The sequence below is a fragment of the Giraffa tippelskirchi genome, chromosome 6, assembly GCF_054371585.1.
Source record: "Giraffa tippelskirchi isolate mGirTip1 chromosome 6, T2T-mGirTip1v1.2.pri, whole genome shotgun sequence".
In the NCBI taxonomy this organism is placed as follows: domain Eukaryota; kingdom Metazoa; phylum Chordata; class Mammalia; order Artiodactyla; family Giraffidae; genus Giraffa; species Giraffa tippelskirchi.
The window spans coordinates 35,620,827-35,634,454 of NC_137280.1; the positions used below are offsets into that span (position 1 = coordinate 35,620,827).

Here is a 13,628-nt window from a genome sequence, read left to right on the forward strand (position 1 = left end):
ATCGGACTTTACTTCCATCACCAGTCACATCCGTAACCAAGCTTCATTTCCGCCTTGACCCAGCCGCTTCACGCTTTCTGGAGCTACTAGTAATCGCGCTCCATTCTTCCCCAGTAGTATATTAGACTCTTTCCAACCTGGGGAACGCATCTTCTGGTGTCATATCTTTTTGCTTTTTCATACTTCTTCATGGGGTTCTCCTGGCAAGAGTACTGAAATGGTTTGTGATTTCTTCCTCCAGTGGACCACATTTTGTCAGAACTCTTCACTATATCCTGTCTGTCTTCTGTGGTCCTGCTCAATGTGGCTCTTAGCGTCACTGAGTTAGTTACCCAAGCTTCTTTACCGTGACAAGGCTGTGATCCATGAAGGAGGCAGATCTGTTAGGATATTTTAATGTATAAGAAGTTGGGTTTTTGATTGAATTGACCAAAAAGTTTGTTCGAGTTTTTCCATAACAGCTTATAGAAAAATTTTAACGAACTTTTTGGCCAACCCAATATATCTATTAGAGTAGCATGGAAACATATACACTACCATATGCAAAATAGATAGCCAGTGGGAATTTGCTGTATGACTCAGGGAATTCAACCCGGGGCTCTGTGACAACCTGGAAGGGTGGGATAGGGTGGGAGGTGGGAGGGAGGTTCAAGAGGGAGGGGATATATGTATACTTATGGTTGATACATGTTGATGTGTGGCAGAAACCAGCCCAATACTATAAAGCAATTATCCTTCAATTAAAAATAAATGGAAAAAAATAGAAAGTTGAATATAATTATTCTTACGGTTCTCTTTCAACATTGAGTTACGTTAAGAATAGTACATAGGTTTTGCTAACATGTTTGCTTTTATAACCATCAGTATTTTTTCATCAGTAGATTGTTACAGTATCTTTGTGGTAAATTTGAGCACCTTATAATTCATTTTTTGTGCCATGATGAGTATTTGAGGTTATTGCAGGTATTTACAGATGCTTTATTTTTTAGTTTAAATGTTAACAGTTTTCTCACTTTCATAAGCTGCTCAACTGTGTACATGAATGTAAACTTGATTGATAAAGATACCTGACTTTCTTTTGGCTGGGGCTGGCAGGAATGATATTAAAGTTTCTGCAAAGTTTCTCTAAAGTTTCATCAAACAAAACACGCCAGGTCTGTTGGTCAGCACTACTGGTTTGTGGAAGTGGCCCTACCCTCTCATCGGCTCTCAGTCTTTTTCCAAAATACTTTTTGGTTTCTAGTCAAAGTACTGTTGCCGTGCCAGGACCATGAATTATGGCAGATATCTGAGGCCAGGACCGAGGACTGCCAAGGCTAGGCTGGGAATGGAACAAAGGGAGAGCAAGACCTGGGAGCTGGCAGGACCTCGGCATGCTTAGAAACCAGCAGTTAAAACGGAGCCTGGGGAACAGTGATGATTCAGCAAACACGCAAATGCAGAGGTGACCCTGGCCACGAAAGTCAGGAGAACAGTAAGGAGGCGCTGGCCGCCAGGAGCCCTGGGTGTGGAACCGATTTCCTTCTCTGGCAGGAAGCCTTTCCTGTGCTTGTCACTGTGTCTGAGTCTGGTCCCAGGTGTGCTGAGCAGGGTGGCCATGTGGCAGATGACCAGCAATTCACCTCCAGAGAAGGGACAAGTATGGACCTGCCCGAATTGCATGGGGGTGATCTAGATGGGTGGTGGCGTAAGTCCTGGTTCTGGATTCTTCCAGTAGACCACGGTGCTGCTTCTGTTCTGGAAAGTTTTTCTGGTACAATGGTGCCCCTCATTTTCTTCCAGCTCTAAGTAGATTAGTCAGTTACAAGGCAGGAAGTTGAATAGCTTCAGGCTTTAGTCTCCTGGTTATTCTGGGGCTGTTTGATGTTAGCCCTTCTTTCAGACTGGGGCTTTCAAAAGAGCTTATTCTTTTTCTGCAGCAGAGAAATGACCAGGACACAGCCATAGTTTAAGTTCCAAGAACCCTTACGTCTGTTTGCTTTCATGCATTCTGTGTACAAATATACATGAAGATTTTAAAAGAACATTTCTTTCTTTAATTCTCCCACTCTCTCTTTTTAAAGTATTTTTGTTTCTTTGCTTCTGTTCCCCTTAGTTCATTTTTATTCCATTAGGTTATAATTGGGCTGATACTTCAAGTATGCTTATTCAGCCTGAGGGGCGAATACAGGATTAGAAACACAGTCTGAGCTTGACAGCCACCATAATTGTTCACTTATTTACTACTTAACACATAATATCAGGCTTGTTACTGTACTTCCCAGCAGCTGGAGTGATACATCCTCAACCTCTACTGTAAAACCTTACAGTTTGCAGCCTCACACACAAATTTAGTCTCAATTGTAAAATCTTAAAAAAAAAAAAGAAGTGCAAATCTAGTGCTCTGAAGTGTGAAAAGTGTTAATCACTTCAGTCATGTCCGACTGTTTGTGACCCCATGGACTGTAGCCCGCCAGGTTCCTCGGTCCATGGAATTCTCTAGGCAAGAATACTACAGTGGGTTGTCATTCACTTCTCCAGGAGATTTTCCCAACCCAGAGACTGAACCCGAGTCACTTGCATTGTAGTCAGATTCTTTACCATCTGAACCACCAGAAAGTAAATCTAATGCTTTGAAGACTATCCAACTAAAGTGGTAAAATATTACTTATGACAAATTCTTAGGGGAATCTATTTTACTAAAAAGAGAACAAATAAATTGGCATGTCAGTTGTACTTAAATGGTATATCAAAGAAAATCACAATGTTAAGAAAATCACAATATTAAGAATGTTATGCTTTTACTTGTTCTACAGATTCTATAACCAGTTTTATATCATTCATTTGCTTAGTAAATTCTTTCTTCATCTATAAAATACAAAAGTAAAAATCATTTCTGTTTCTATCCACATTATATATAATCCAATTATAAATGTCATTGAGTCATTAGTTCCTGTATATGTACTGTCCCCATGATCAATCAAGGTTTCCTTTTAGTAGGTATAATGGTCTTTTTGTAGATGATCACACTTTCCTGAATATCAGTTGTATCATTTTTTGTCTAACAAAGATAAAAGCAGCTCTAGAACCTTAGCTTGGCTGAGTAGAGGCTGTAGAATGTGTCATTCATGAACTTCTGAGTTCAAATGTGACATGACATTTTCAAGTGATGATAGATTTAGAGCTCTGAGTTTGATCACCTCTGTTGTGTGACATTTTCCTTGGACTTGCAGAGAGCTCCAATCTTTATTCACCAAGGAACCAGCCCGTCAATCCATGGCTTAAATCCAAATTAGACATTTTATAGGGAGAAGGAAGAAAAACCACACAAGGATGAGGAGTCAGGAAAGGAGTAACCTGTGGCTTTGGGGCAATATACCTGCCTTGGCGCATTGCAGCATAACCATGGAAAGTCTACCACAAAAGTGTGTTTCCCCAGAGCCTCCAGTTAAGCCTCAAAACACAGTCAATTTCCTTCTTATCCAGAGAAAACATTCTATCTTTCTAAGAAGGTAGCATATGGGAGCTGCTGGGAAGTCCTTCCAGCTCAATTAAAAGGCAGCTAGAGCAAAGAACACAGAACTCCTGAAGATGTCTGATCTTTTCCCTATGATTTGCCACTAGAGCAATTGACAGCCCCGACTTGCAATTACGATGCAGAGACTGGTAGAGTTCAAGACTGGTCCAACAGGGAGGGAAGGTTTGACCGTTTACATGCAGTTAATTATTAAGGGCTGTCAGATGTCAGAATGGGAATTGGTAATATTGTGGTTAAACGCCCACCACATGTCTAATTTGAGTTGTGCCCACTACCTCCAGCACCAGTTCAAATTAAGTCCACATTAATGTCTGATGACTCACAGCTGTGCAGCATACAATGTTGTGCACTTGGGGGTGGGAGGGGGGATTTGCATATCAGTTAGTGCCAGATACTGATTATGAAGGAAGGGCATCTCTCTTTGTTGGAAGAGGCACCATATAAGCCAAAGCTGTAGTTATTATTAATATTTAAGACCATCATCACGCTTAAGAAAATGTGAATCTTTAAATAAGCCTCCCGATGCAATTAGTCTAGTTTAAAAAAGACCATTCCAGGGGAAACAATATACATGTTGTCAGCGAGTGCCAAATAGGCCCCAAAGAGATCAGAGTATGGCCAAATGAGAATTGAAGTAAGCCTGTCTCTGTAATAATTCTCTATTAAACTTGATGAGAGTTCATATTTGAGGCTGCCAAAATACTGTTGTTTTTTTTTTTGGATGATGATGATTTTGAATGTACTGTTCCAAGTCAGCCCCTGGAGCAGCAGCCTTGGTGCCCACCTGCCCAGCATTTGGTTAAGGGAGTTCTCCGGGGGTCTTCCACAATGCCAGCGATCTCACAGCAGGCTTCCACCCATCCAGACAGGCAGAGAGCAGGTGTCACTCGGCTTGGAGGCACACCCTGATGTTGTCTATGGACTTCGGAAGCTTTGAGAGTAATGGCCGATTTCCAGCAATCCAGAGGGCCTTATGGGGAACCCCTCATGCAGAAATATTTTGGGGTCCTGGGTATACATATGGTTTCGTGATATGTGGTCAGTGGTAAGCAGGAGGAGATGGAAGTTGGTGGTGGCAGTAGGAAGCCAGGGGGGCATGTTGGCATTCTCGTCCTTGGCCCTTCCATGGGCTGGCTTGCGAGCAATGCCATGCTTAGAGCAAAGCTAGGGTCAGGCACTATTTCTTACAAAAAATAAGCACTTCTGAGAAGACCAAAATATAAATTCTTTATTTACAAGACAGTTGCTATGGGCTCTTTAATTGGAAACCATACTGTCTCACCATTTATAAGCATATCAGCATGGGATCATTTCATAAAATCAAACCAAAGCTTAAAAAAAAATCATGCTCACTCTTGGTAACAGAGGTGTTTTGGTTTCTGTTTTGTTTGACTGAAAATCGTAAAGATATTTTAAAAGATAGATTAGGGCAAAATAGGGCTGCAATAAGACTTCAGCATCTTCGTTTGCTCGCTAAGTTGCTTCAGTTGTGTCCGACTCTTTGAGACCCTAAGGACCATAGCCCACCAGGCACCACTATCTGTGGGATTCTCCAGGCAAACATACTATGGTGGGTTGCCATTTTCTTCTCCAGAGGATTTTCCCAAGCCAGGGATTGAACCTGAGTCTCTTAAGTCTCCTGCATTGGCTGGAGGGTTCTTTACCACTAGCGCCACCTGGGAAGCCCCATAAGCATCTTCAACACTGACCAAAGAAGCATTAGGAAATGGATATGAATGTGTCACAGGCTTGGATTTCCTACAAGAGAGCAGGAGCTGTGAAACAGAGACCTCACTTGGGGCCAAGAGACCGACTGTTTCCATTGCAGAGACTAAAAAGAAATCTGCATGGTGCCAGGCTGTGTGTTGGGGGGAGGGAGGTGGGCTCCAAGCAGGAGCAGGGGCCAAGGGCAGGCCACAGCCTGGTCACTCTGGCTCGTGTTCTCTTTCTGTCCCCCAAGTGGATGATTAGGAAGCCCAAACATAACGATCTGTTATGAACAGAGATCACAGTGTCTGTGGTTTCCAGAAGCTGCTGCTGACATTGTCTTGACAAGACCTCCAGCTCAGGGGTCACTCGGATTGGAGCTGTGGACTCTGTGTCCTGAGAAAACTCCAGACCAGGGGGCTGGGGGGCATAAGGCAGAGTGTGAGGTTGCTCCGTTTCACCAGGTTTTTGTGTCTGAGCTGGACTGGTGCTGCTCTGTTCATTACTTATTTAAAGCAGAGTTATTTTGGTTGTGACTGTGAAAACTGCAATGCTCCCTAAATAATAACCAGGCGTAATGGCTGTACAGTAATAATTCTGCCATTGGGGGCCTGTCTGAACTCTCCTGAGGGTGTATGACAAATGCTTGTATGGTGTCACATCTTTTTGCAATGTCTTTTGTTTTTGTAGGTCTAGTCCTCTGCTTTTCTGTTTTCAGAAACAATGAATAGCCCCACCTTTCTGTTTTGATTTCTATTTCTCTATCTTTCAAAAGCATATGCTTGATGAGTTTTTCTACAGTCAGTAGCACACTTCTTAAAGGGCTGGGTGGTAGAAAGATTAGGATAGAAATTACATTTGTGTTCCCAGGTGGATCAGTGGTAAAGAATCCAACGCAGGAGACATGAGTTCGATCCCCGGGTCAGGAAGATACCCTGGACGAGGGCACGACAACCCACTTCAGTATTCTTGCCTGGATAATCTCATGGACAGAGGAGACTGGCGGGCTACAGTCCATGAGTTGCAAAGAGTTGGACATGACTGAGCGGCTAAGCACACAAGCATGCACACAACATTTACCAGTCTTATGAAAAGGGTCTCATGCCCAAAAAGGTATAAATAATCTCCCAGGATGATACAAGCTGACACTTCAACTAAGGGAAAAGGTGGTCTCCAGGAGACACAGAATGTCCCAGTCTGGTTCGTTTTGGCTGCTTAATGTGGTCCTAGCCTTGGTGGGAGCGAGTTCTTTGGTCCTGAAGAATGATATCTGCTGAGGTGCTGACAAGGTTGCATTGGGATGGGGGCCCAAACTTCACCATTCCCTCCTTTACTAACTGGATGGTCTTGAGTAAGTGTTTAACTCAGCATCTTGGTAACTTCACTGGCAAAATCAGGGAAATAGTAACACTCTCATAGGCTTGTTATGGGGGCTTCCCGGGTGGCTCAATGATAACAAATCCACCTGCAATGCAGGAGCTGCAGGAGATGCAGGTTCAATCTCTGGTCGGGAAGATCCCCTGGAGAAGGGCATGGCAACCCACTCCAGTATTCCTGCATGGACAGAGGAGCCTGGAGGGCTACCGTCCATAAGGTTGCAAAAGGTCAGACATGACTGACATGACTTAGCATGCATGCATGTGTTCTTGTTATGAGAAACCAGTGAAACAGTACACATAAAGCACAGTGTGGTGATAGCCCAGTACCAGACACATGTCAAGAGCTCAACTCATACACCTTTCTTTCTTCTGTCTTTTCATCTATGACTTCACATTGTTGTTGCTGTTGTTTAGTCACTAAGTCATGTCCAACTCTTTTGCAACCCTATGGACTGAAGCCTGGCAATCTCCTCTGTCCATGAGATTTACCAGGCAAGAATACTGGAGTGGGTTGCCATGCCTTTCTCCAGGGGATCTTCCCGACCCAGGGATCGAACTCGCATCTCCTGCATTGGCAGGTGGATTGTTTACCACTGAGCCACCAGAGAAGCCTTTGACTTCATATTAGGGATATCTTAATGACAATCTCTTTCATTTTAGTTATTATGTGCAGCTTTCAAAACAGTTTCATACAGATGGTGATTTTTTGATAATGTACCTGAAAAAATAAATATATTTATGTATTTGGCTGCACTAGGTTTTAGTTGTGGCATGTAGGATCTTTAGTTTCAGCATGCACACTTTTAGTTGTGGCAGGTGGGATCTAGTTCCCCAAGCAGGGATTGAACCTGGGCCTCCTGCTTTGGGGGCATTGGGAGTGGAGCATAGAATCTTAGCCAATGGACCACCAGGGAAGTCCCAATAATGTATTTCTTAATTTTTTAATGCACTGACCACACAGGACATTTTTGATGATTTATTTAACTGTTTCATATCTGTCTACTCCTTAGACTATATACTAGCTTTTCAAAGACAGAGGCCATGCCCGCCTTGTTCACTGTGGTATCCTTGGTGCCTCCCATCACTGGCATAGAGATGCAGTTATCATTTGTGAGAAAAGTAAATTAATCCTTATGAAAACCCAGACTCACATGTGATGGGGGAGAGGGACGCCCACTGGTAAGATAGGTAGTTGATGATCAAAAAAATTGTAGTTATCTATTCTCCCAGGTCCCCTGATTCTTGCTTTCTCATGCTTAGGTTTGCTCGGTCATATCCAATTCTTTGTGACCTCATAGACTATAGCCTGCCACACTCCTCTGTCCATGAGATTTACCAGGCAAGAATACCGGAGTGGGTTGCCATTTCCTCCTCCAGGGGATCTTCCCAACCCAGGAATTGAACCCAGATCTCCTGTATTGTAAGCAGATTCTTTACCACTAGCACTACCTGGGAAGCCCCATCTTGCTCTAATACTTATCCAATAACCTGAGGGGACTGGATTTCCCTGGCATGGCCTGGTCCAGGACTTGGATGCCTAAAGTGAGATCAAGTTGAATGAGAGAAGAGAGCAAGGATGGATCATGAAAAGTCCACTAAACCAGAAGCCTTATAATTTCTACTTGGAAAACCTTCAGACAAATTCACCACGAGCCTCAAATATCAGCCTCATCTGGGTCATGTCTTCTCTAGGCTCCAACGCTGCTGAATTCTCTCTCATGTCAGGTTTTGTGTATGTGATATTTCCTTTATCTTTTCTATCCTCCACTGCTCTACACTCCCTCCTTTGCCTGCCTGACTCCTGTTTATTCATATCTCAGCTTAGAGACCATTTTATGTACCATATAAATTTAGTTCAGATCCTGGTTTTGTCGGTTGTTTAGTCTCTAAGTTGTGTCTGATTCTTTTGCGACCCTATGGATTGTAGCCCGCCATGCTCCTTTGTCCATGGGATTTTTCAGGCAACAATACCTGAGTTGGTTGCCGTTTTCTCTTCCAGGGGATCTTCTTGAACCAGGGATCGAATCTGCATCTTCTGCATTGCAGGCAGGTTCTTTACTGCTGAGCAACCAGGAAACCCAGATCCTGGTTTAAATCTTTCCAAATCTTGTATTTCACCATCGTCAAATTGTATAATGCTACACTGTATTATAATTTCCTTACTTGTCTGTGTCACTCTCCAAGGCATCCTAAGAGGGAGAAAAGTATCTATCTCATGTGCCCAGGACACAGCACAATGACTAGCATATGAAATATATGCTCAGAAAACATTTGTTGACTGAAAGGACAAAGTAGAAAGGGAAAGTCTCATATAAACTCTTCTTCCCCACTGATAACCACTTTTTTTATTGGAAAGGCAGGTCAGATCACCAACTTAAAGATAGTATATCTGAGTGGTCACCTAGACACTTACTCTACAGATATATGAAGATTAGAGAAAATATTTTTAAATAACTTAAGACAGCATGCTTTTGATTCCATTTGTAGAATAAGCCCTTGACGCATCTTTTTTTTGTTTGTTTGTTTGTTTGTTTTTAAAACAAGCTCTGGCCAGTTTTAGTTTTATTAAAGAAAAATTGTACATGATTTACTTTTCACCCGTCTGTTCTGGCATGCTTCTAATAATATCAGAATCACCTGGATCAATGATAGCCAGTGTGCATACTCTGTAGTATTTTCCACATGCTGTACCCAATTCAATATTATTGCCACTGTAGTGATGGACACCAGTTTTGGCCAACATGGCATAATACTCTATTTCAGATTTCCTCAAGGCTGGGCAGTTGTTGGCGAGGATGACCAGTTTCGCTTTGCCTTGTCTGATCATTTTCAGAGTCTGTTTGTACCCCAGCACGTACTTTCCACTTTTCATAACCAGCTGGAGCCTAGAGTTGATCGACTCCAGTGACTTTTTCGTCTTCTTTGCGGCCACCATCTTCCTGCCTTAGATGCGGGACGTCCCCAACCAAGAGCAGCCACCAAGATGGCTGGGGACCCTTGACGCATCTTCTCTGTGTGGACTTGCTGTTTGTTGCATTTTTTTCTTTTATTAATTAATTTTTGTTGGAAGTATATAGTTGCTTTAAAATGTTGTGTTAGCTTCTACTGCATAGCAAAATGAGTCAGCCTTACATATACCTATGCCCCCTCCTTTTTGGATTTCCCTCCCATTCAGATCACCGCAGTACATTAAGTAGAGTTCCCTGTGCTATTCAGAATGCTCCCATCAGCTGTCTACTTTATATTAATACATAGTATCAATAGAGCTTATGTGTAAATTCCCATCTCCCAATTACTCTCACCTCCACCCCTTTCCCCCTTGGTATCCATACATCAGACTGGCTTTTTGAAAATGAGATGTACAAAGTTGGTTTGCCCGTCTTGAATTTCTTATTGCATCTATGTTGATTATTTATATTTCCCATGTCTCCACCACTTTGGCTCCATTTATAAAGGGAGATGAGGCCCACCCTCTGGGATATCTCCATCTTTCTCTGGTCTCCAGTCCAGGTGGGCAGCACAACACACGTGGGCCAGGTCTTAGAAAGGATATTTAGGAGCCTGTCAGTTAAACGAAGTATGAGAACTTCCAGGGTTGCCAGGATCTAAGCAACCAGGAACAATTCCCCACTGTTTGCAACTAAGACAAACAGAAAAAAATGTGGGGGAGGAGGAACACAGTCCGGTCTCTGATAAATAACCTTTCCACGTGAAGTGCACATCAGCCTGACATAAGTAATTAGCTGTCAGGTGCTGGGCTTTGCTGTCAGAGGCCAATTTTCAGATTAGTGTTAATTGCAGGGGGGGTCTGATGGCCTTTGCTCCCGCCCCCTCACCCCTTCAGTGGACTGCCTTCCCCAGCTTGCTGCCAGTTTGACTGGAGCCTGGGGTAATGGAGCTGGCAGGGTGGAATCAATTACTAGCCAATGAAGATTTTCCCACAGGTCTGGGCTTGGGAGAGGAGGGCTAGTCCTGCCGCCTAGACAGCTGGCCTGACTGTCCACTGGGAAGGGAGCCTGCAGAGGGGGAGAGGGGCCGCACTCAGCGATCACCCGCCCACCACCCAGACTTTATTGACGGGACTTGGCAGCGGTGCCTTTGCTACTTCTGCTTGTCCTCTTTCTCTCTCCTGGTTTTGTGTCTGCACTGACTTCTGGTTTAATCCCAACATCTTGTCCAGATGAAAGCACAGACCCACAAATATCCCAATCCAATTTGTTAATGGGTCTCAACTCAAGAGGAAAAAGAAAAATGAAGATGGCATGGTGCTATTATAGTCTAACAGCAACACTTGGACATGTTATTTGTGCAATTTAAAATTTTAAATATTTTTAATTACTAGGCTTGTGCTTTGTATAATTTTGATTCAGCCGAAGTCACCACATATAATTTATAATAGGACCTAGGTTTTATTGTCACTTCCGAAGTTTCAAGACATTCTGGGCTTTAGTCAACTTAGGATCCGTTTTGAAAATCCACCTCCAAGGTTTTCTGCTTAGCAACAATAATAAAAATTTACATAAGGATGTTTTGCTCTCAATTACCTACTGTGGTCTATGCCACAAGCTGAAATTTTGAGCGAGAATAAGCATTTGGATGCTGGAAAACTGTACCTTATCTTTTTTTCTTCTGCCTATGGTTCTTCATTATGCAAGTTAATTCAAACAAATAATTCAACATTGTTTTAACAGTATTTTTGATCTTTTGAATGAAAGAGTTTATAGTAGATAATGTGTCCAAAATCCATTTGCCAATGATGTATACATTTCAGAGAAATCTGGTTTTTTTAAAGATGCATTTAACTATTGAACTTGCCAAATAAAAGGCATTAAAACAAGCACATTGAAAGAGGGTTATAAAAACTAGTGCCACACTATAAAAATGAAAATATTTATACATAAAAATATTTTCTTATTAATTTCTTATTTGATTTCCCCTTTTTTCCTTTTTCTTTTAGGAAATTAACATTCAGTCTGTATTCCTCTCTCTGTTTTGTATGTAAAATTTCTACGGACTGTAGAGGGAGTTTAGCTGTGTAATTGAAATAGTCATACATTACAATCACTCAGTCCAAGATTAAATAATAATCTTGTTTATTACTAAATAAGCAAGTGTCACAAAAGTCAAAGATGTGAGATTTTGCAGTTAAACAGGTCCATATTCCTTGGGTGACAACTTTCAGACACTTGGCCTCCCAGGTCTCTTGGAAACATAACAATTGGGATGAGAAATACAAGTCTGAGATCCACTGGGCCATCCCTCCTGTGATCAGAGGAAGAGCGTCATGGGAGATCTCCTCTTTCTCCCCATCAGAATGAGTGGGTCCTTGCTCTTCACCCTGGAAGAAGGCTAGAGGTGGGGGCATAGGAAGTAAGGTTAGGGACTTAGAAACTTGCCTCCTATTCTGAGCATGGTGCCACTGTGGGAGGGCTAACAAGTGACTTCTTTTATTAAAAAAAAAACAAAAAACTTTATTTTGTATTGGGTTATAGTTGATTAACAATGTTGTGATGGTTTCAGGTGAAGAGCAAAGGGACTCAGCCAATATACATATACATGTATCCATTCTCCCCCAAACTCCCCTCCCATCCAGGCTGCCACATAACACCGAGCAGAGTTACAGGTGCTATACAGTAGGTCCTTGTTGGTTATCCATTTTAAATACAGCACTGTGTGTATGTCCATTCCAAACTCCCTAACTATCCCTACCCCTATTTTCCCCCGTGGTAACCATAAGTTCATTCTCTAAGTCTGTGAGTCTCTTTCTGTTTTGTAAGTTCATTTGCATGATTTCTTTTTGATTTGTTTGTATTCATTTGTATTCATTCATTCATTTGATTCATTTCAGAATGATTCATTTGTATCATTCTACATATAAGGGATATCATATGATATTTCTCCTTCTCTGACTTTACTTCACTCAGTTTGTTACTCTCTAGGTCCATTCATACTGCTGCAAATGGCATTATTCCATTCTTTTTAATAGCTGAGTTATGTTCCATTGTATACATGTGTCAGGTAACTTCTTTTAAACCACACCTGTGATGATGTTCAAGGATCCTAAATTCCACAATGAAAGGTTTGTGAGCATAGTCCTGCTAACCACTGTGGAAACTTGAGTCCCTGGTAATTGATATTGACAATGATGTCAACACTTGTTTTTTAAGAGTCACTGCCAAATCATTCTGCCTGATTTCCAGCATGGAACAGTCTTGCATTAATTAGGATATAGTCGTTCTGTGATGTGACTCACTAATTTACTTTCTGCTTCTGGAACATTCATCCAGTTTATTTCATGATTTGGTTGGCTGGAAAATATTATTCTGCTCATTTAAACGGAGACAAAAGGCTGAGCCACAGGTTGCTCTTCTGGCCCATTGTGATGTCCTGACAAATCACATTCTAAGTTCTTTTCCTTGTTTGTCTCTGGTCTATAAGGTCCTCAAGAACATGGATTTCCTATTTTCTTGTTATCTTCAAAATTCAGTACACAGAAATCTAACAATAAATTTTGGGTAAATTTTTTTAAGAAGAGGAAGAAGGAGTGGAGTGAGAAGACAAAATGACATCAGAAGGTGGAACCCCTCCACGTGAGAATCATGGAATGCTGCCACAGTTACAAGTGTAGACCAAGTCATCATCATGATTGAGTGTTCATGGTCCTTGTACTCCTAGCACTGCCATTAGACATGGATCTAAACCTAGCTCAGAAAGATTCAGTGCGAGTGTAGTGATTCAATAATAATAATAAAGTTAACCATCAATTGTGTAACTAATTATGATTTATTTCTATGACTTTGTGAAACTTTTCATATAAGTGTAATAGATACAAATTACTCCATGACCCTAAGACTCAAGAAATGTCACATTTATTTTTATGACTAAATGAATATAAATAGGCAAAGTGAAGTGAAAGTGAAGTTGCTCAGTTGTGTCTGACTCTTTGCGACCCCATGGACTGTAGCCTACCAGGCTCCTCTGCCCATGGGATTTTCCAGGCAAGAATACTGGAATGGGTTGCCATT

At 41.9% G+C, this 13,628-nt stretch overlaps 1 protein-coding gene and 1 long non-coding RNA gene across 2 annotated transcripts; one reads left to right on the forward strand and one right to left on the reverse strand.

Annotated features, from left to right (window-relative positions):
* The first annotated feature begins 7,924 nt into the window (after positions 1-7,924).
* Positions 7,925-13,379, forward strand: LOC145511007 (uncharacterized). Its single transcript, XR_014057365.1, has 2 exons — positions 7,925-8,335; positions 13,134-13,379. It is a non-coding gene; the product is annotated as an uncharacterized LOC145511007 (long non-coding RNA).
* LOC145511006 (large ribosomal subunit protein eL30) lies at positions 9,164-9,590 on the reverse strand. The gene has a single exon (XM_081503342.1). The coding sequence runs from the start codon at positions 9,536-9,538 to the stop codon at positions 9,191-9,193; it is 348 nt and encodes a 115-aa protein (XP_081359468.1). The 5' UTR covers positions 9,539-9,590; the 3' UTR covers positions 9,164-9,190.
* Positions 13,380-13,628: the final 249 nt, after the last annotated feature.